The sequence below is a fragment of the Perissodus microlepis genome, chromosome 11 (assembly GCF_051167445.1).
Source record: "Perissodus microlepis isolate ML-2025 ecotype Zambia chromosome 11, ASM5116744v1, whole genome shotgun sequence".
In the NCBI taxonomy this organism is placed as follows: Eukaryota; Metazoa; Chordata; class Actinopteri; order Cichliformes; family Cichlidae; genus Perissodus; species Perissodus microlepis.
In genome coordinates, this window is record NC_140471.1 from 11,902,492 (window position 1) to 11,920,095 (window position 17,604).

The window sequence follows — 17,604 nt, forward strand, 5'->3', positions numbered from 1 at the left end:
GCTCAGTCTCATCCTGTTCCCCGGTCGCCTGTAGCATCACTCTCATCCTGTTCCCCAGTCGCCTGTAGCTCAGTCTCCTGTCCTCCAGTCTCGTCCTCTCCAGTCTTCTCCTGTCCAGTCTCCTCCTGTCCAGCCCGTCCAGTCACCTCCTGTCCCCCAGTTGCCCGTCCTCCAGCCTGTCCAGTCTGTTGTCCAGTCTTCTGTAGTCCAGTCAGTTCAGTCTGACATCCAGTGTCCTGTAGTTCAGTCGCCCGTTGCCCAATCTCCTATTCAGTCTCTGGCCCAGTCACTCATTCACCATCCTGTTCAGTTCCCGGACCTGCAGCCACAGCATCCAGAGCCAGGTGTGAGCTCTCCCGCTCCTCAGCCAGGGGTTTCCGCACCTGCTGGCCCTGCCTGTCTCCGGCCAGAGATTTCCGCATCTGCTGGCCCTGCCTGTCTCCGCCCAGAGGTTTCCGCACCTGCTGGCCCTGCAGCTGTTGCTCCACCGCCACCGCCGACTCCCACGCCATTGTCCGCAGCTGTTGCTCCGCCGCAGTCTCCTCGTCCACGTCGGATTCGGCATCAGCGGCCACCTTCCGGGCCGCTGACTGGATCTCGTCGCCGGCATGGCCGCCCACCGGACCTGCTCAGTGGCCGCCGCCGCCTTCCTCGTGGCCGCCCACCTGAACTGTCTCGGCTTAGCCGCTGGCCGCGTGGCCGCCTGGACCCCCTCCGCCCACCCTGTTTTGGGCTTTCTTTCTTTCGGCCGTCGGGGGCCGGCCTTTGAAGGGGGGGGGGTACTGTCAGGGTTCCTGGGTCATTGACCCAGTATTTTCAGTTCATGTCCACTGTTTATCCTCTGTATGTTCCACTTCCTGTTTTGTGTTAGCGTTACTCTGTGTGCATTATGTTCTAGTTCTTATTCCATGCATCGTTAGTTCAATTATGTTCAACTGCTCACTCACCTGTCACCTATCAGTCATTATTCAGCCAGTGTATTTAAGTCCTCAGTTCTCTCCTGGTCTTGGTCGCGTCATTGATGTTCATGTGATGTTGTCACTGCTATCTATGCCACATGTTTGCCTTTCAGTTCAGATCAGTCAGCCATTCATTCAGTCCAGTTAGTCAGCCAGTCAGCCATCTCCTGTTTTCATCATTCGTCCCTCACAATAAACACCCCGAATCTTCACCGTGAGTCCTGCGTTTGAGTCCTCTTCTCCACATCCACTCAGCAACTCCTGACAGACAGCACTGAACACCTTCAGTGGCAGGCTGCGGCACCCACGATGTGGGATGGAGAGATTCCTGTCGTGGAAGATTTCTTTTTCGGATGTATTAATCATATATTTTAATAATATCACATTAGTAGTAGTAATATCACGTTCTCACATTAGTATAGCAAGAACACTCCTGTCACTTAGTTGCATGTACACTACAAATGGGCCTTATGCTGTATCACACCTACACACATGAGACACTGGGCCCATTTTAATGGAAGATGTTAAATAGATAGTGAGACTCCTTCTGCCCCCCCTCCTTTCTTATTATCTTATCTTATCCTATTGCAGTGGGGGGGGGGTTATTTCTCCTGTAACTTTGCACTGTCCACTTTCTGCTGTGAAACAACTAATTTCCCACGTGTGGGACTAATAAAGGTTATCTCATCTTATCTTATGAAAATATGAAATCCCTCTTTTCTTTGATGCTTACATGGAACGAACATTGTGTTCAGATTGCTGAACTTTTTAGTCAGGTAGTTTTTGATGCAGCATCAAAGACTTCTCCACTTTTTCGTTTGAAAGACCCATCATGTCCTTTTTCCTTTTTAAAATGGATGCAAATAATGGGCTTTTTCTTGTTTGTCCTGAAACTCACATTCCCCACGCCAAGGAGGTGGTGTAGTTTTTTTTTTCCATTAGCATTGATATGAAATAGAAAAAAGAGAGGCGAAAATATTTGCAAATGAAGAGTTTATTTTTTGTTCTTTCACATATATTTCTTGAATAAACTGACTGTATATTCAGTACAGCTTATCAGGAACTTCAGACCTTCATTTTACTTGAATATGTTTACAATTGATGACATCTTTATTGTAGGTCTTTGCACCACTTATGGTGCCATGTATTAGATCATGCTGCTGTTTTACGATAGTAAGGAATGACCTGCATAGTAAAACTAATCTGAAACCATCTCATAGAACGTTTGATCTTCTCTCTTTTCATGACTGTGTACAGAATTTGTCATTGCAGTAACAGTGAGAAATAAAAGAATATGTTCACTGCAAATATTCTTCTCCGAATGAACAATGCACCTTCATCTAATGTAAGTGGAGGACCTGCTGTAACATTTATTGTCTTAACAAAGCGATAATACAAAATCAGGATAGGAGTCAACTCCACTGGCAAGTAGCGACAAATACAAGGAACCATAACATAATACAACAAAATATCTCTGTCTCTATATATATATCTATATCTATATGTATATGTACACACACACACACACACACACACACACACACACACACACACACACACATATGAAAGGCTGAACATTAAAAAACAGTGTGGAAGTAGGTAGAAATGTGAATAACAGTAAGACAGTGTGCACATCAAGATTTGAAATAGTTTTATGCTCTTTTGGTGTGTTTCTGCAAACATGTAAGGCTCATAAAAGATGTCTGAAGAAGTAAGCAAACTGTTAAAGGTTGCTATAAAACAGCAGGTACGGTTTATCAGACCAGCAGGTTTAATTTAACCTGAGCAGAAGAAGGAAGAGCATTAGAGTCGAAGGTGATTAAGATTCTGGGTGAGACTGCAGCCCATGTTGGATACTGCATCCTGGATGAATCAAACCTGTTAAAGAAATGATTCAGTTCACTTGTCCATAGCACGGTCTGCAGTAATAACAGGGTGAAACATTCATGACAAAATACTTACAACTGCCCTCCACCTTCTACAGTTTAAAAGAGGAGGTGATTTCAGAGCCCCTGGACATAACTGAGCTTCTCCTGAATGAGCTGTCTGTCAGAACTCTGCTGTAACCAGGCATAAACTTTTTCAGCAGCTGCAAAGCTCGTCTCATAAACTTCTCTCCCACAAAAGCATATATGATGGGATTCAGACAGCAGTGAGTGTAAGCTAAGGCCTCAGTCACTGTTATTGACAGCCTTACATTTTTGTACCAGGTTTCATCATCAGGGATTATTTCTTTGTCCAGGAGGAACTCCAGGAAAAGGGAAATGTTATATGGGGCCCAGAGTAAGAAAAATACAACCACTATACAGATGATCAGCTTGACGATGCGGTGCCTCTTTGCTGTCCTCATGTTTACCAGCCTGGGGATGATCCTGGAGTAGCAACCTACCATCGCCAGCAAGGGAATCACGAGACCCAGCACATTTGTGGTGAACAAATCATAACGCTCCCATATTTTGCTCTCCTCAGGATAGTCACACTCCACTCCTTGGGATTCCTGTTCTTTTGCCTTTCTGAAAATAAAATCCGGCAGAGAGACAAACAAGCTCAGCATCCAAACGACCACGGTCAGAATGATGGAAGCCCTCTTTGTGCGATAACGTGCAACCCTGTGAGCGTGCACGATGATCATGTAGCGGTCCAGCGTCATGACAACCATGAAGAAGATGCTGCTGAAGAAGCCAATGTGGTGAGACCCAGAGATCAAACGGCACATGAAGTCTCCAAAAATCCACTGGCCGACCCTGGCATTGTGAGAGTAGAAAGGCAACATGAAGACGAAGAGGAGGTCAGAGAGAGCCAGGTTGAAGAGGCAGATGTCTGTCAGGTTGCACTGATTGCGATGCTTCACCAGGACACACACCACTAGTCCGTTACCTTTGGGAGACAAAACGCAATAAGTGTACCTGTCACACTGTTACATGTTGAACAACATTCTCTCTCTTTCCCATTTCATCTGTGTGTCTCACATACACACACCTGCATACATAGTTAAAAGTCAGCAAGTTGAAAATTCCCAGAAAAGGAGGTCTGTGCAATGTGTAGAAACAATCCATAATCTCCACAGCATACACACAAGAGGACACACCTACCTATGAATCCCATGATGAAAACCAAACTGTAGAGAGTGGTGAGAAACACTTTGTTAAAGTCCTTTACATCACTTAGGTTGGCAGGAGAAAAGCCTGTGTTGTTAGAAAGCTCATAGAAGTATAGGTAATCATAGGATGTGGTGTTTTCTTCTGCAGAAAGAGAGAGAAAGATTTACTATTATTATTTTTTATATTAATTTCAGCACAGGCTACGACAATTAAGATGCATAACAATATATCAAAGACTTCTTTACTGCTGTAAACACATGCTACCGTTGGAGGTTAACTGGATTTATTTTTGAATGCTCATTGCATCAAAGTGTTAGGTTTGGTTTCGTAATGCCGTTTCAACCCTTATCAAGTGCCAGTTGAATTGCCAACCTATTGCTGATGACATGTTTCTGTTTTAAAGGAGGTTGTCCTTTGCTATGAGCACCACAAATAATTCATTCACGTCTGCTGGTTTGGCCCCCCAGGCAGTTGACAGTGGGGGTGATTTTGCCACCTATTGGTGCTCATTGGTACTCCCTCTTGGGAACATTATCAATGAGCCAAAACTTTATAAAAACAGGATTTAATCTGAAAACTGGTTTCATGAGGATTAAGATTCATTACATGGTATACAGCTATAAATCTAGGACAGACTATTTCATTTACTTTGTTTATCTATCTTATTATGATTTTTCATGTAGATTCATTTTTTGTTTTCTTTTTTGGCACATTTGAAATTTTTCTACACAATTACTGGGATTTTACAAAATTACTATTATAATTATTCTGAAAGTAACAGATATATGGATGGAGATAACAGCAGCTGTAAAAGTCATATTAAGGCAGTGAATAACTTTTATATGTTTTCATGTATTATTAAAAAACAACAGTAAAAATAAGATCTACAGATTAAAGATGAAATTAGAAATCATGAAGTAACTTTGACAGTTTCAGTCACAGCATTTGGTTTTAGATCTCTGTGACAATGCGTGCAGCTTTGAACACTACACTTTATAACCCAAGTAAATTTCCAAGAACTCTGTAAAACATGACACTTTAAATAGTCTAAATTGTGGATTAATGTTGAAAGATAATTACCTGACATTGTGATATCTCAGTGAAGGCTCATCCAACCAGGTCCAGTCAAGAATTACACTTCAAGGCTCCCTTTCCCCGTTTACTGATGTGATCCCTTTAGATGTGCAGAAATGAACTAACTATCAAAAGTTCTACAGTCCCCTATTGATGAGAACCTAAAAGGGAAAAAAATATGTTGCTTCCTGTACGTCCCCAAATCTGATCTTTATCAGGAGTCTGCTCTAAATCTAGACTGCCAGAAAATGGTTCAAAGCACAACACAGCAAATGGTGACACAAATTCACACCTTCAGAAAATGACTGCACGTTATCTCTTAAAGTGACAGAAGGTTTATTATTATTAATATTGTTACTGATACAATTTTTATCTTTTTTTTCTTCGTGGACTCATTAATGTACATCACTGTTCAATATCATACACTGTGCAGGAGTCTTTAGTTGTTATGCCTTACTGTGTTGGACCCACTTTTACCTTCAATGGGTGCTGCAAACATTACTTAGAGATCCAGGATGATTATGTTAGTTTAAATAAATCAACACTCCCGAGTCACTCTAACTACCAGAAATCTCGAACCACAGGCCGAGGGGGCGGTGTGGCAGCAATTTTTCACACCAGCCTATTAATCAACCAAAGACCAAGACAGACTTTTAATTCATTTGAAAGCCTGATGCTTAGCCTTGTCAACCCCAACTGTAAAACTCAAACACCAGTCTTATTTGTTATCATCTATCGTCCAGCTGGACCTAACACAGAGTTTCTGTCTGATTTCTTGGACTTTTTTTTATCTGATTTAGTGCTCAGCTCAGATAAAATAATTATTGTGGGTGATTTTAACATCCATGTAGATGCTAAAAATGACAGCCTCAACATGGCATTTAATCTGTTATTAGACTCAACTGGCTTCTGTCAAAATGTAAAAGAACCCACCCACCACTTTAATCACACTCTAGATCTTATTTTAACATATGGCATAGAAACTGAGCATTTAACAGTATTTCCTGAAAACCCTCTCCTGTCTGATCATTTCTTGATAACATTTACATTTACAATAATTGATTACACAGCAGTGGAGAGCAGACTTTATCACAGTAGATGTCTTTCTGAAAATGCTGTAATTAAGTTTAAGAATATAATCCACCCACTGTTATCATCTTCAATGCCCTGTACCAACATAGAGCAGAGCAGCTATCCGAACGCTACCCCAACAGAGGTTGATCATCTTGTTAATAACTTTGCCTCCTCACTACGTATGACTCTGGATACTGTAGCTCCTATGAAAACTAAGGCCTCAAATCAGAAGTACTTCACTCCATGGCTACAAACACGTAGCCTAAAGCAGATAACTCATACGTTGGAGAGGAAATGGCAAAGATCATCATTTAGCCTGGAGAAATAGTTTGTTGCTTTATAAGAAAGCCCTCCGCAAAGCCAGAACATCTTACTATTCATCACTGATTGAAGAAAATAAGAACAACCCCAGGTTTCTCTTCAGCACTGTAGCCAGGCTGACAAAAAGTCAGAGCACTGTTGAGCCAACCATCCCTTTAATGTTAACTAGTAATGACTTCTTGAACTTCTTCACAAATAAAATTTTAATCATTAGAGAAAAAATTACCCATAACCATCTCACAGATCTAATATTATCTACAGCTACCTTTAGTACCACTGATGTTCATTTAGACTCTTTTTCTCCAATTGATCTTTCTGAGTTAACTTCAATAATTACTTCCTCCAAACCATCAACGTGTCTTTTAGACCCCATTCCCACAAAACTGCTCAAAGAAGTCCTGCCATTAATTAATTCTTCAATCTTAGATATGATCAACCTATCTCTAATAATCGGCTATGTACCACAGGCCTTCAAGCTGGCAGTAGTTAAACCTTTACTTAAAAAGCCATCTCTAGACCCAGCAGTCTTAGCTAATTATAGGCCAATCTCCAACCTTCCTTTCATATCAAAAATCCTTGAAAGAGTAGTTGTCAAACAGCTAACAGATCATCTGCAGAGGAATGGCTTATTTGAAGAGTTTCAGTCAGGTTTCAGAGCTCATCACAGCACAAAAACAGCCTTAGTGAAGGTTACAAATGATCTTCTTATGGCCTCTGACAGTGGACTCATCTCTGTGCTTGTCCTGCTAGACCTCAGTGCAGCATTCGATGCTGTTGACCATAATATCCTATTAGAGCGATTAGAGCACGCTGTAGGTATTACAGGTACTGTGCTGCAGTGGTTTGTATCATATCTATCTAATAGACTCCAATTTGTAAATGTAGAGTCTTCTTCTCACACTGAGGTTAATTTTGGTTTTCCACAGGGTTCAGTGCTAGGACCAATTCTGTTTACACTATACATGCTTCCCTTAGGCAGTATCATCAGAAGACATAGTATACATTTTCATTGCTATGCTCATGACACTCAGCTCTATCTATCTATGAAGCCAGATAACACACACCAATTAGTTAAACTGCAGGAATGTCTTAAAGACATAAAGACCTGGATGGCCGCTAACTTTCTGCTTCTTAATTCGGATAAAACTGAGGTTATTGTACTCGGCCCTGAAAATCTTAGAAATACGGTATCTAACCAGATTCTTACTCTGGATGGCATTACCTTGGCCTCCAGTAACGCTGTTAGGAACCTTGGAGTCATTTTTGACCAGGATATGTCCTTCAACGCACATATTAAACAAATATGTAAGACTGCTTTCTTCCATTTGCACAACATCTTTAAAATTAGAAATATCCTGTCTCAGAGTGACAAAAAAACTAGTCCATGCATTTATTACTTCCAGGCTGGACTACTGCAATTCATTATTATCAGGAAGTCCTAAAAACTCCCTGAAAAGCCTTCAGTTAATCCAAAATGCTGCAGCAAGAGTACTGACAGGGGCTAGAAAGAGAGAGCATATTTCTCCTGTTTTGGCTTCCCTTCATTGGCTTCCTTTTAAATCCAGAATTGAATTCAAAATCCTGCTCCTCACATACAAGGTCTTAAATAATCAGGCCCCATCTTATCTTAATGACCTTGTAGTACCATATCACCCTATTAGAGCACTTCACTCTCGCACTGCAGGCCTACTTGTTGTTCCTAGAGTATTTAAAAGTAGAATGGGAGGGAGAGCCTTCAGTTTTCAGGCCCCTCTTCTGTGGAACCAGCTTCCAGTTTGGATTCGGGAGACAGACACTATCTCTACTTTCAAGATTAGGCTTAAAACTTTCCCTTTTGCTAAAGCATATAGTTCGGGCTGGACCAGGTGACCCTGAATCCTCCCTTAGTTATGCTGCAATAGGCATAGGCTGTTGGGGGATTCCCATGATGCATTGAGTTTTTCCTTTTCAGTCACCTTTCTCACTCACTATGCGTTAATAGATCTCTCTGCATTGAATCTTACTTGTTATTAATCTCTGTCTCTCTTCCACAGCATGTCTTCTATCCTGTCGCCCCTCCTTGAGCCTGGTTCTGCCGGAGGTTTCTTCCTGTTAAAAGGGAGTTTTTCCTTCGCACTGCTGCCAAAGTGCTTGCTCATAGGGGGTCATATGATTGTTTGGTTTTTCTCTGTATGTATTATTGTAGGTCTACCTTACAATATAAAGCGCCTTGAGGTGACTATTGTTGTGATTTGGCGCTATATAAATAAAATTGAATTGAATTGAAGTTCTGGTTCCATGCTGACGTGATAGCATCGTGCAGTTGCTGTAGATTTGGTGGCAGCACATTCATAAAGACAAACCTCCAGTTCAGCCACATCCCAAAGCTGGTCTGGTGGATTTAGGCTGTGGTGGCTGTGAAAGCCTTTTGAGCACATTGAACTTGTCATGTAAATATAATAGTGTGAGGTTATTTGAACTCACACGTGGTGGGTGTTCCTGCTGGAATCAGGAATTAGAAGATTAAAACAGTCATGAAGAGTTGCATATAGTCAACAGCAATACTCAGGATGCTCAGTTGGTGCTGAGGGTCACAAACGTTTCCATGAAAATATCCCCCACACCATTACACCACCAGCAGCAACATGAACTGTTGATACAAGGAAGGATCGATCCATCTTTTCATGTTGTCTACACCAAATTCTAACATCTGGCATCATGTCCCTGCCATCCAAGTATGGCAGCAGAACTCAAGAATAATATGAACTGACAACATTTTCCAGTGTTCAGTTGTCCAAACTATGTAGTGCAAACTGCTGCCTCAGTTTCTTGATCTGTTGATCAGAATGACATCCAGTGTGGTCTTCTTTGGCACAAATAATCACATCATGTTCATTGTAACTTTAACTGAAATCAACTTTCTTCCCTATTATGATGCTCGCTTTAAACTTCAGCAGGTTGACTTGACCACGTCTGCTCTGAATTGCTGCCATGTGATTGGCTGATTAAATATTTGTGTTCATGTGCAGTTGAACGAGCAAGTTTATTGATGTGTGCAGTAAATGCATAACTTTTTTTTTTTTGCATGGAACAGTTTAAACTTGTATTTGGTGATGCAGTGACACACTTTTGTTATTTTGGCAAAGCTGTCACTCATATTGTTTGAACCTTTTTTTTTTTAACATACTGTATATGAACATATGAAATCCCCCTTTTCTTTTATGCTTACATGGAACAAATATTATGTTCAGATTGCTAAACTATTTAGTCAGGAACTTTTGATGCAGCAAAGAAGACTTCTTCATTTTTCGTTTTGAAAGACTCATCAGAAAGATTAATTTAATTGTATGCAAATAATGGGCTTCTTCCTCTTTATCCTAAAACTCACATTCCCCACACCAAGGTTTTGGTGCAGTTGGTGTAGTTTTTTTTCCCATTAGCATTAATATGAAATAGAAAAAAGAGAGGGGAAATGTGTACAATTGATTACATCTTAATTGTAGTTTTTGCACCACTTATGGTGCCATGTATTAGATCATGCTGCTGTTTTACGATGAATTACCTGCATAGTAAACTAATCTGAGACCATCTCATAGAACGTTTGATCTTCTCTCTTTTCATAACTGTGTACAGAATTTGTCATTACAGTAACAGTGAGAAATAAAAGAATATGTTCACTGCAAATATTCTTCTCCGAATGAACAATGCACTTCATGACCTTTATTTGACGGAAGTGGAGGACCTGCTGTATCATTTATTGTCTTAACAAAGCGATAATACAAAATCAGGATAGGAGTCAACTCCACTGGCAAATAGCGACAAATACAAGGAACCATAACATAATACAACAAACAAAACAACTATAAAAGGCTGAACATTAGAAAACAATGTGGAAGTAGGTAAAAATGTGAATAACAGTAAGACAGTGTGCACATTTTGTACAATCAAGATCTGAAAGAGTTTTATGCTTTTTTGGTGTGTTTCTGCAAACATGTAAGGCTCATAAAAGATGTCTGAAGAAGTAAGCAAACTGTTAAAGGTTGCTATAAAACAGCAGGTACGGTTTAACAGATCAGCAAGTTTAATTTAACCTGAGCAGAAGAAGGAAGAGCATTCGAGTCAAAGGTGATTAAGATTCTGTAAATTGGCAGTGCTAACACACATTAAAGGCATGAAAGAAGTATTGAGTACATTTACAAAAATTACAAAAAAGATTGCTGAGACACATTTTGAAGGTGACACACAGGTGAAGAACACTGTGGTATGTGTCAAATAATGCTCCCAAATGAACAAAACAAACATGATGCATGGTCTGCAGTAATAACAGGGTGAAACATTCATGACAAAATACTTACAACTGCTCTCCATCTTCTACAGTTTAAAGGAGGAGGTGATTTCAGAGCCCCTGGACATAACTGAGCTCCTCCTGAATGAGCTGTCTGTCAGATCTCTGCTGTAACCAGGCATCAACTTTTTCAGCAGCTGCAAGGCTCGTCTCATAAACTTCTCTCCCACAAAAGCATATATGATGGGATTCAGACAGCAGTGAGTGTAAGCTAAGGCTTCGGTCACTGTTATAGACAGCCTTATATTTTCGTCCAAGACTTTTTCATTGAGGATTATTTCTTTTTCCAGGAAGAACTTCAGGAAAAGGGAAATGTTATACGGGGCCCAGAGTAAGAAAAATACAACCACTATACAGATGATCAGCTTGACGATGCGGTGCCTCTTTGCTGTCCTCATGCTCATCAGTGTGGGGATGATCCTGGAGTAGCAACCTACCATCACCAACAAGGGAATCACGAGACCCAGCACATTTGTGGTGAACAAATCATAACGCTCCCATATTTTGCTCTCCTCAGGATAGTCACACTCCACTCCTTGGGATTCCTGTTCTTTTGCCTTTCTGAAGATAAAATCCGGTAGAGAGACAAACAAGCTCAGCATCCAAACGAGCACAGTCAGAATGATGGCTGCCCTCTTTGTGCGATAACGTGCAACCCTGTGAGCGTGCACGATGATCATGTAGCGGTCCAGCGTCATGACAACCATGAAGAAGATGCTGCTGAAGAAGCCAATGTGGTGAGACCCAGAGATCAAACGGCACATGAAGTCTCCAAAAGTCCACTGGCCAACCCTGACATAGTGAGAGTAGAAAGGCAGCGTGAAGACGAAGAGGAGGTCAGAGAGAGCCAGGTTGAAGAGGCAGATGTCTGTCAGGTTGCACTGATTGCGATGCTTCACCAGGACACACACCACTAGTCCATTACCTTTGGAAGAAAAAACACAATAAGTGTACCTGTCACACTGTTACATGTTGAACAACATTCTCTCTTTCCCGTTTCATCTGTGTGTCTCACATACACACACCTACATACATATTTTAAAGTATGCAAAATGTAAAATTCCCAGAAAAGGAGGTCTGTGCAATGTGTAGGAACTCATAATCTCCACAGCATACACCGAAGAGGACACACCTACCTATGAATCCCAGGATGAAAACCAAACTGTAGAGAGTGGTGAGAAACACTTTGTTAAAGTCCTTTACATCAGTTACGTAGGTAGGAGTAAAGCCTGTGTCGTTCTCAGGGTAATCATAGATTGTGGCATTTTCTTCTGCAGCAAGAGAGAGAAAGATTTACTATTATTATTTTTTATATTAATTTCAGCACAGGCTACGACAATTAAGATGCATAACAATATATCAAAGACTTCTTTACTGCTGTAAACACATACTACCAGTTGAATTGCCAACCTATTGCTGATGACATGTTTCTGTTTTAAAGGAGGTTGTCCTTTGCTATGAGTACCACAAATAATCCATTCACGTCTGCTGGTTTGGCCCCCCAGACAGTTGACAGTGGGGGTGATTTTGCCACCTATTGGTGCTCATTGGTACTCCCTCTTGGGAACATTATCATTGAGCCAAACTTTTATAAAATCAGGATTTAATCTGAAAACTGGTTTTATGAGGATTAAAATTCATTAGATGGTATACAGCTATAAACCTAGGACAGATTATTTCATTTCCTTTGTTTATCTATCTTATTATGATTTTTCATGTAGATTCATTTTTTGTTTTCTTTTTTGGCACATTTGAAATTTTTGTACACAATTACTGGGATTTTACAAAATTACTATTATAATTATTCTGAAAGTAACAGATATATGGATGGAGATAACAGCAGCTGTAAAAGTCATATTAAGGCAGTGAATAACTTTTATATGTTTTCATCTACTAATAAAAAACAACAGTAAAAATAACATCTCTAGATTAAAGATGAAATTAGAAATCATGAAGTAACTTTGACAGTTTCAGTCACAGCATTTGGTTTTAGATCTCTGTGACAATGCGTGCAGCCTTGAACACTACACTTTATAACCCAAGTAAATTTCCAAGAACTCTGTAAAAAAATTACACTTTAAATAATCTAAATTGTGGATTAATGTTGAAAGATAATTACCTGACATTGTGATATCTCAGTGAAGGCTCATCCAACCAGGTCCAGTCAAGAATTACACTTCAAGGCTCCCTTTCCCCGTTTACTGATGTGATCCCTTTAGATGTGCAGAAATGAACTAACTATCAAACGTTCTGCAGTCCCCTATTGATGAGAACCTAAAAGGGAAAAAAAGATGTTGCTTCCTGTACGTCCCCAAATCTGATCTTTATCAGGAGTCTGCTCTAAATCTAGACTGCCAGAAAATGGTTCAAAGCACAACACAGCAAATGGTGACACAAATTCACACCTTCAGAAAATGACTGCACGTTATCTCTTAAAGTGACAGAAGGTTTGTTATTATTAATATTGTTACTATTTTTATTTGTTTTTCTTCTTGGACTCATTAAGGATACTGCTCAGTATCATACATTGTGCACTTACAGTAGACTTTAGCCATTGTGCCTCACTAATACTGGTTTGGACCCACTTTTACCTTCAACAGGTGCTTGAAACATTCCTCAGAGATTTTGGTTCATGTTGATGTAATAGCATCGTGCAGTTGCTGTAGATTTGGTGGCTGCACATTCATAAAGACAAACCTCCACCTCAGCCACATCCCAAAGCTGGTCTGGTAGATTTAGGTTGCGGTGGCTGTGAAAGCCATTTGAGCACCATTGAGTGTGGTCTTCTGCTGCTGTAGTTCATCTAGATCAATGTATATTATACATTCAGAGATGCTCTTCTACATACTTTGGTTGTAACAAGTTTTTATTTGAGTTAATGTTGCAATCGTACCAGCTCAACGATAACTGGCTGTATATTGTTTCTTTTCTGGACCATTTTCTGTAAACACTAGAGATGGTTGCACACTTAAATATTCAGATCAGCCCCTCTGGCACAAATAATCACATCATGTTCATTGTAACTTTAACTGAAATCAACTTTCTTCCCTATTATGATGCTCACTTTAAACTTCAGCAGGTTGACTTGACCATGTCTGCAGGTCTAAATGCTCTGAGTTGCTGCCATGTGATTGGCTGATTAAATATTTGTGTTCATGTGCAGTTGAACGGGCAAGTTTATTGATGCGTGCAGTAAATCTATAACTTTTCTTTGCATGGAATGGTTTAAACTTGTATTTGGGTGTGACACACTTTGGAGCTGTCACTCGTAGTTTTTGAATCTACAGGGTGAGCCATTTATATGGATACACCGTAATAACATGGGAATGGTTGGTGATATTAAAGTCCTGTTTGTGGCACATTAGTATATGTGAGGGAGCAAACTCCTCAAGATGGGTGGTGACCATGGTGCCCATTTAGAAGTCGGCCATCTTGGATACAACTTTTGTTTTTTCAATAGGAAGAGGGCCATGTGACACATCAAACTTATTGGTAATGTCACAAGAAAAACGATGGTGTGCTTGGTTTCAACGTAACTTTATTCTTTCATGAGTTATTTACAAGTTTCTGACCACTTATAAAATGTGTTCAATGTGCTGCCCATTGTGTTGGATTGTCAATGCAACCCTCTTCTCCCACTCTTCACACACTGATAGCAACACCGCAGGAGAAATGCCAGCACAGGCATCCAGTATCCGTAGTTTCAGGTGCTGCACATCTCGTATCTTCACACCATAGACAATTGCCTTCAGATGACCCCAAAGATAAAAGTCTAACGGGGTCAGATCAGGAGACCTTGGGGGCCATTCAACTGGCCCATGATGACCAATCCACTTTCCAGGAAACTGTTCATCTAGGAATGCTCCGACCTGGCACCCATAATGTGGTGGTGCACCATCTTGCTGGAAAACCTCAGGGAACGTGCCAGCTTCAGTGCATAAAGAGGGAAACACATCATCATGTAGCAATTTCAAATATCCAGTGGCCTTGAGGTTTCCATTGATGAAGAATGGACCCACTATCGTTGTACCCCATATACCACACCAAACCATCACTTTTGTTGTTCCAACAGTCTTGGAGCGATCCATCCAATGTGGGTTAGTGTCAGACCAATAGCGGTGGTTTTGTTTGTTAACGTCACCATTCACATAAAAGTTTGCCTCATCACTGAACAAAATCTTGTGCGTGAACTGAGGGTCCTGTTCCAATTTTTGTTTTGCCCATTCTGCAAATTCTGTGCGCCGATCTGGGTCATCCTCGATGAGATGCTGCAGTAGCTGGAGTTTGTAAGGGTACCATTTGTGAGTAGCTAATATCCGCCGAAGGGATGTTCGACTAATGCCACTCTCCAGTGACATGCGGCGAGTGCTACGCTGTGGGCTCTTGCTGAATGAAGCTAGGACAGCCACTGATGTTTCTTCATTAGTGACAGTTTTCTTGCGTCCACATTTTGGCAAATCCAACACTGAACCAGTTTCACGAAACTTAGTAAGCAGTTTGCTAACTGTAGCATGGGAGATGGGTGGTCTCGTAGGGTGTCTTGCATTGAAATCTGCTGCAATGACCCGGTTACTGCGTTCACCAGATATCAACACAATTTCGATCCGCTCCTCACGTGTTAACTTCTTCAACATGTCAATGGCTGTGAACAAAGAGAAACTTGTAAATAACTCATGAAAGAATAAAGTTACGTTGAAACCAAGCACACCATTGTTTTTCTTGTGACATTACCAATAAGTTTGATGTGTCACATGGCCCTCTTCCTATTGAAAAAACAAAAGTTGTATCCAAGATGGCCGACTTCTAAATGGCCACCATGGTCACCACCCATCTTGAGGAGTTTGCCCCCTCACATAAACTAATGTGCCACAAACAGGACTTTAATATCACCAACCATTCCCATTTTATTACGGTGGATCCATATAAATGGCCCACCCTGTATATTAACATACTGTACATGAAAAATATATAACCCTCAAATTATTTGAATCTTACAAAAAACAAACATTATGTTCAGATTGCTGAACTGTTTAATTTTTGATCCCATGAGAAAGCCCTCTCCATCTTTTCTTCTGAAAGACTCATTCTTGTTTTTAAAGAAAGATTAGGTTGATTTTATGCAATGACTTCTACTGTTGCTGCTTATGCTTCAATTTAATTTACCCACAACAAGATGTTTTCTGAGAAGTGACATTTTTGTACAAATAAGAGGCAGAAAAAAGAAAGTAAAAAATGTTTTCAGGTGAAGAGTTTATTTGTTGTTTTTTCCAAGCGTGAAAAATGCATGTCAAAAAACTCAACTGCCCTCCACCTTCTATCCTTTTAAATGGTAAATGGCCTGTATGGCACCAACTTCTTCAGCAGCTGCAAGGCTCAGCAGGGAGTATAAGCTAAGGTCTGAGTTACTGTTATCGACAGCCTTACATTTTTGGACCAGGTTTCATCATTGAGGATTATTTCTCTTTCCCGAAGGAACTTCAGGAAAATGGTAAATGGCCTGTATTTGTATAGCGCTTTAGGGAAATGTTATATGGGGCCCAGAGTAGGAAAAATACAACCACTATACAGATGATCAGCTTGACAATCTTCTTTGCAGTCCTCATGTTTACCAGCCAGCAAGGGAATCACGAGACTCAGCACATTTGTGGTGAACAAATCATAACGCTCCCATATCATAACGCTTTCTTCAGGATAGTCACACTCCACCCCTTGGGATTCCTGTTCTTTTGCCTTTCTGAAGATAAAATCCGGCAGAGACACAAACAAGCTCAGGATCCAAAAGAGCAAGGTGAGAATGATGGCTGCCCTCTTTGTACGATAACGTGCAACCCTGTGAGCGTGCATGATGATCATGTAGCGGTCCAGCGTCATGACAACCATGAAGGTGAAAAGGCTGTAATGCTCCCAGACTTTGCTCTCCTTGGGATAGTCACATCCAAACTTTTGAGACTCTTGTGTTTGTTGTATGAACATAAAATCTGTCAAAGAGACAAACAAGCTCAGCATCCAAATGAGCATGGTCAGAATCATAGCTGCCCTCTTAATGCGAAAACGTGCAACCCTGTGAGCGTGCACAATGATCACGTAGCAACAACAGGTTCCTGTAAAGTGTAAATACAATACAATCCCCACGATATACACACAAGTGGACACACCTACCTATAAATCCCAGGATGAAAACCAAACTGTAGAGAGTGGAGAGAAACTGTTTGTTAAAGTTCTTCTGTGGAGTTGGTAGAAGAAAAGTTTTCTCCTATCCCATTATCGTAAGCGCTGTAATCTTCCTCTATGGCAATATAGAAAGAGAGAAAGAGCTTTTCCAATATTATTGTTATTGTTATTATTATTATTATTATAAGTAGTAGTAGTAGTAGTATTGCTAATATTCTTTTCATTTATTTTGAAGTAGCCTGTTTAAAAGCTACTCTTGTTGATATGTTGCTGTTTATAAAGGTCATTAACTTTACTATGAGCATAAATAATCGAACGTTGTGTTTTGGCCCTGAGTCAGTTTATGTTCCAGGTTATTTTGCAACCTTTTGGTGGTCACAAGTAGGTTACTCACTCCTTAGGAAAGCTTGTCACTAATTTATCATACGATGTCACTATTTTAACCTCCTTAATGTTGTCTATTCTGAAGAAATGTCATATCAGGCTAAAATTTGCCCCCATGTATAATCATCAACTTACTCTTTTCAGCTGGTGCAATATTTCTTTCGGTCTCCTTTTCAATGATTTTCCACACAGATCT

The 17,604-nt window shown here is 40.5% G+C and overlaps 2 protein-coding genes across 2 annotated transcripts; both read right to left on the reverse strand.

The window, feature by feature from the left end:
* Positions 1–2,937: 2,937 nt before the first annotated feature.
* Positions 2,938–4,208, reverse strand: LOC146377311 (C-C chemokine receptor type 2-like; the record flags this gene model as incomplete). Its single annotated transcript, XM_084944495.1, has 2 exons — positions 2,938–3,836; positions 4,052–4,208. Coding segments are annotated over 2 exons (1,056 nt in total), but the record flags the coding sequence as incomplete, so codon positions are not given.
* A 6,076-nt stretch (positions 4,209–10,284) lies between these two features.
* LOC146377312 (C-C chemokine receptor type 1-like) lies at positions 10,285–16,724 on the reverse strand. Its single transcript, XM_084944500.1, has 3 exons — positions 16,463–16,724; positions 11,990–12,124; positions 10,285–11,778 (listed from the first exon to the last, which is right to left on the reverse strand). Exons 1-3 carry the CDS (start codon positions 16,722–16,724, stop codon positions 10,880–10,882), a joined length of 1,296 nt encoding a protein of 431 aa, XP_084800626.1. The 3' UTR covers positions 10,285–10,879.
* Positions 16,725–17,604: the final 880 nt, after the last annotated feature.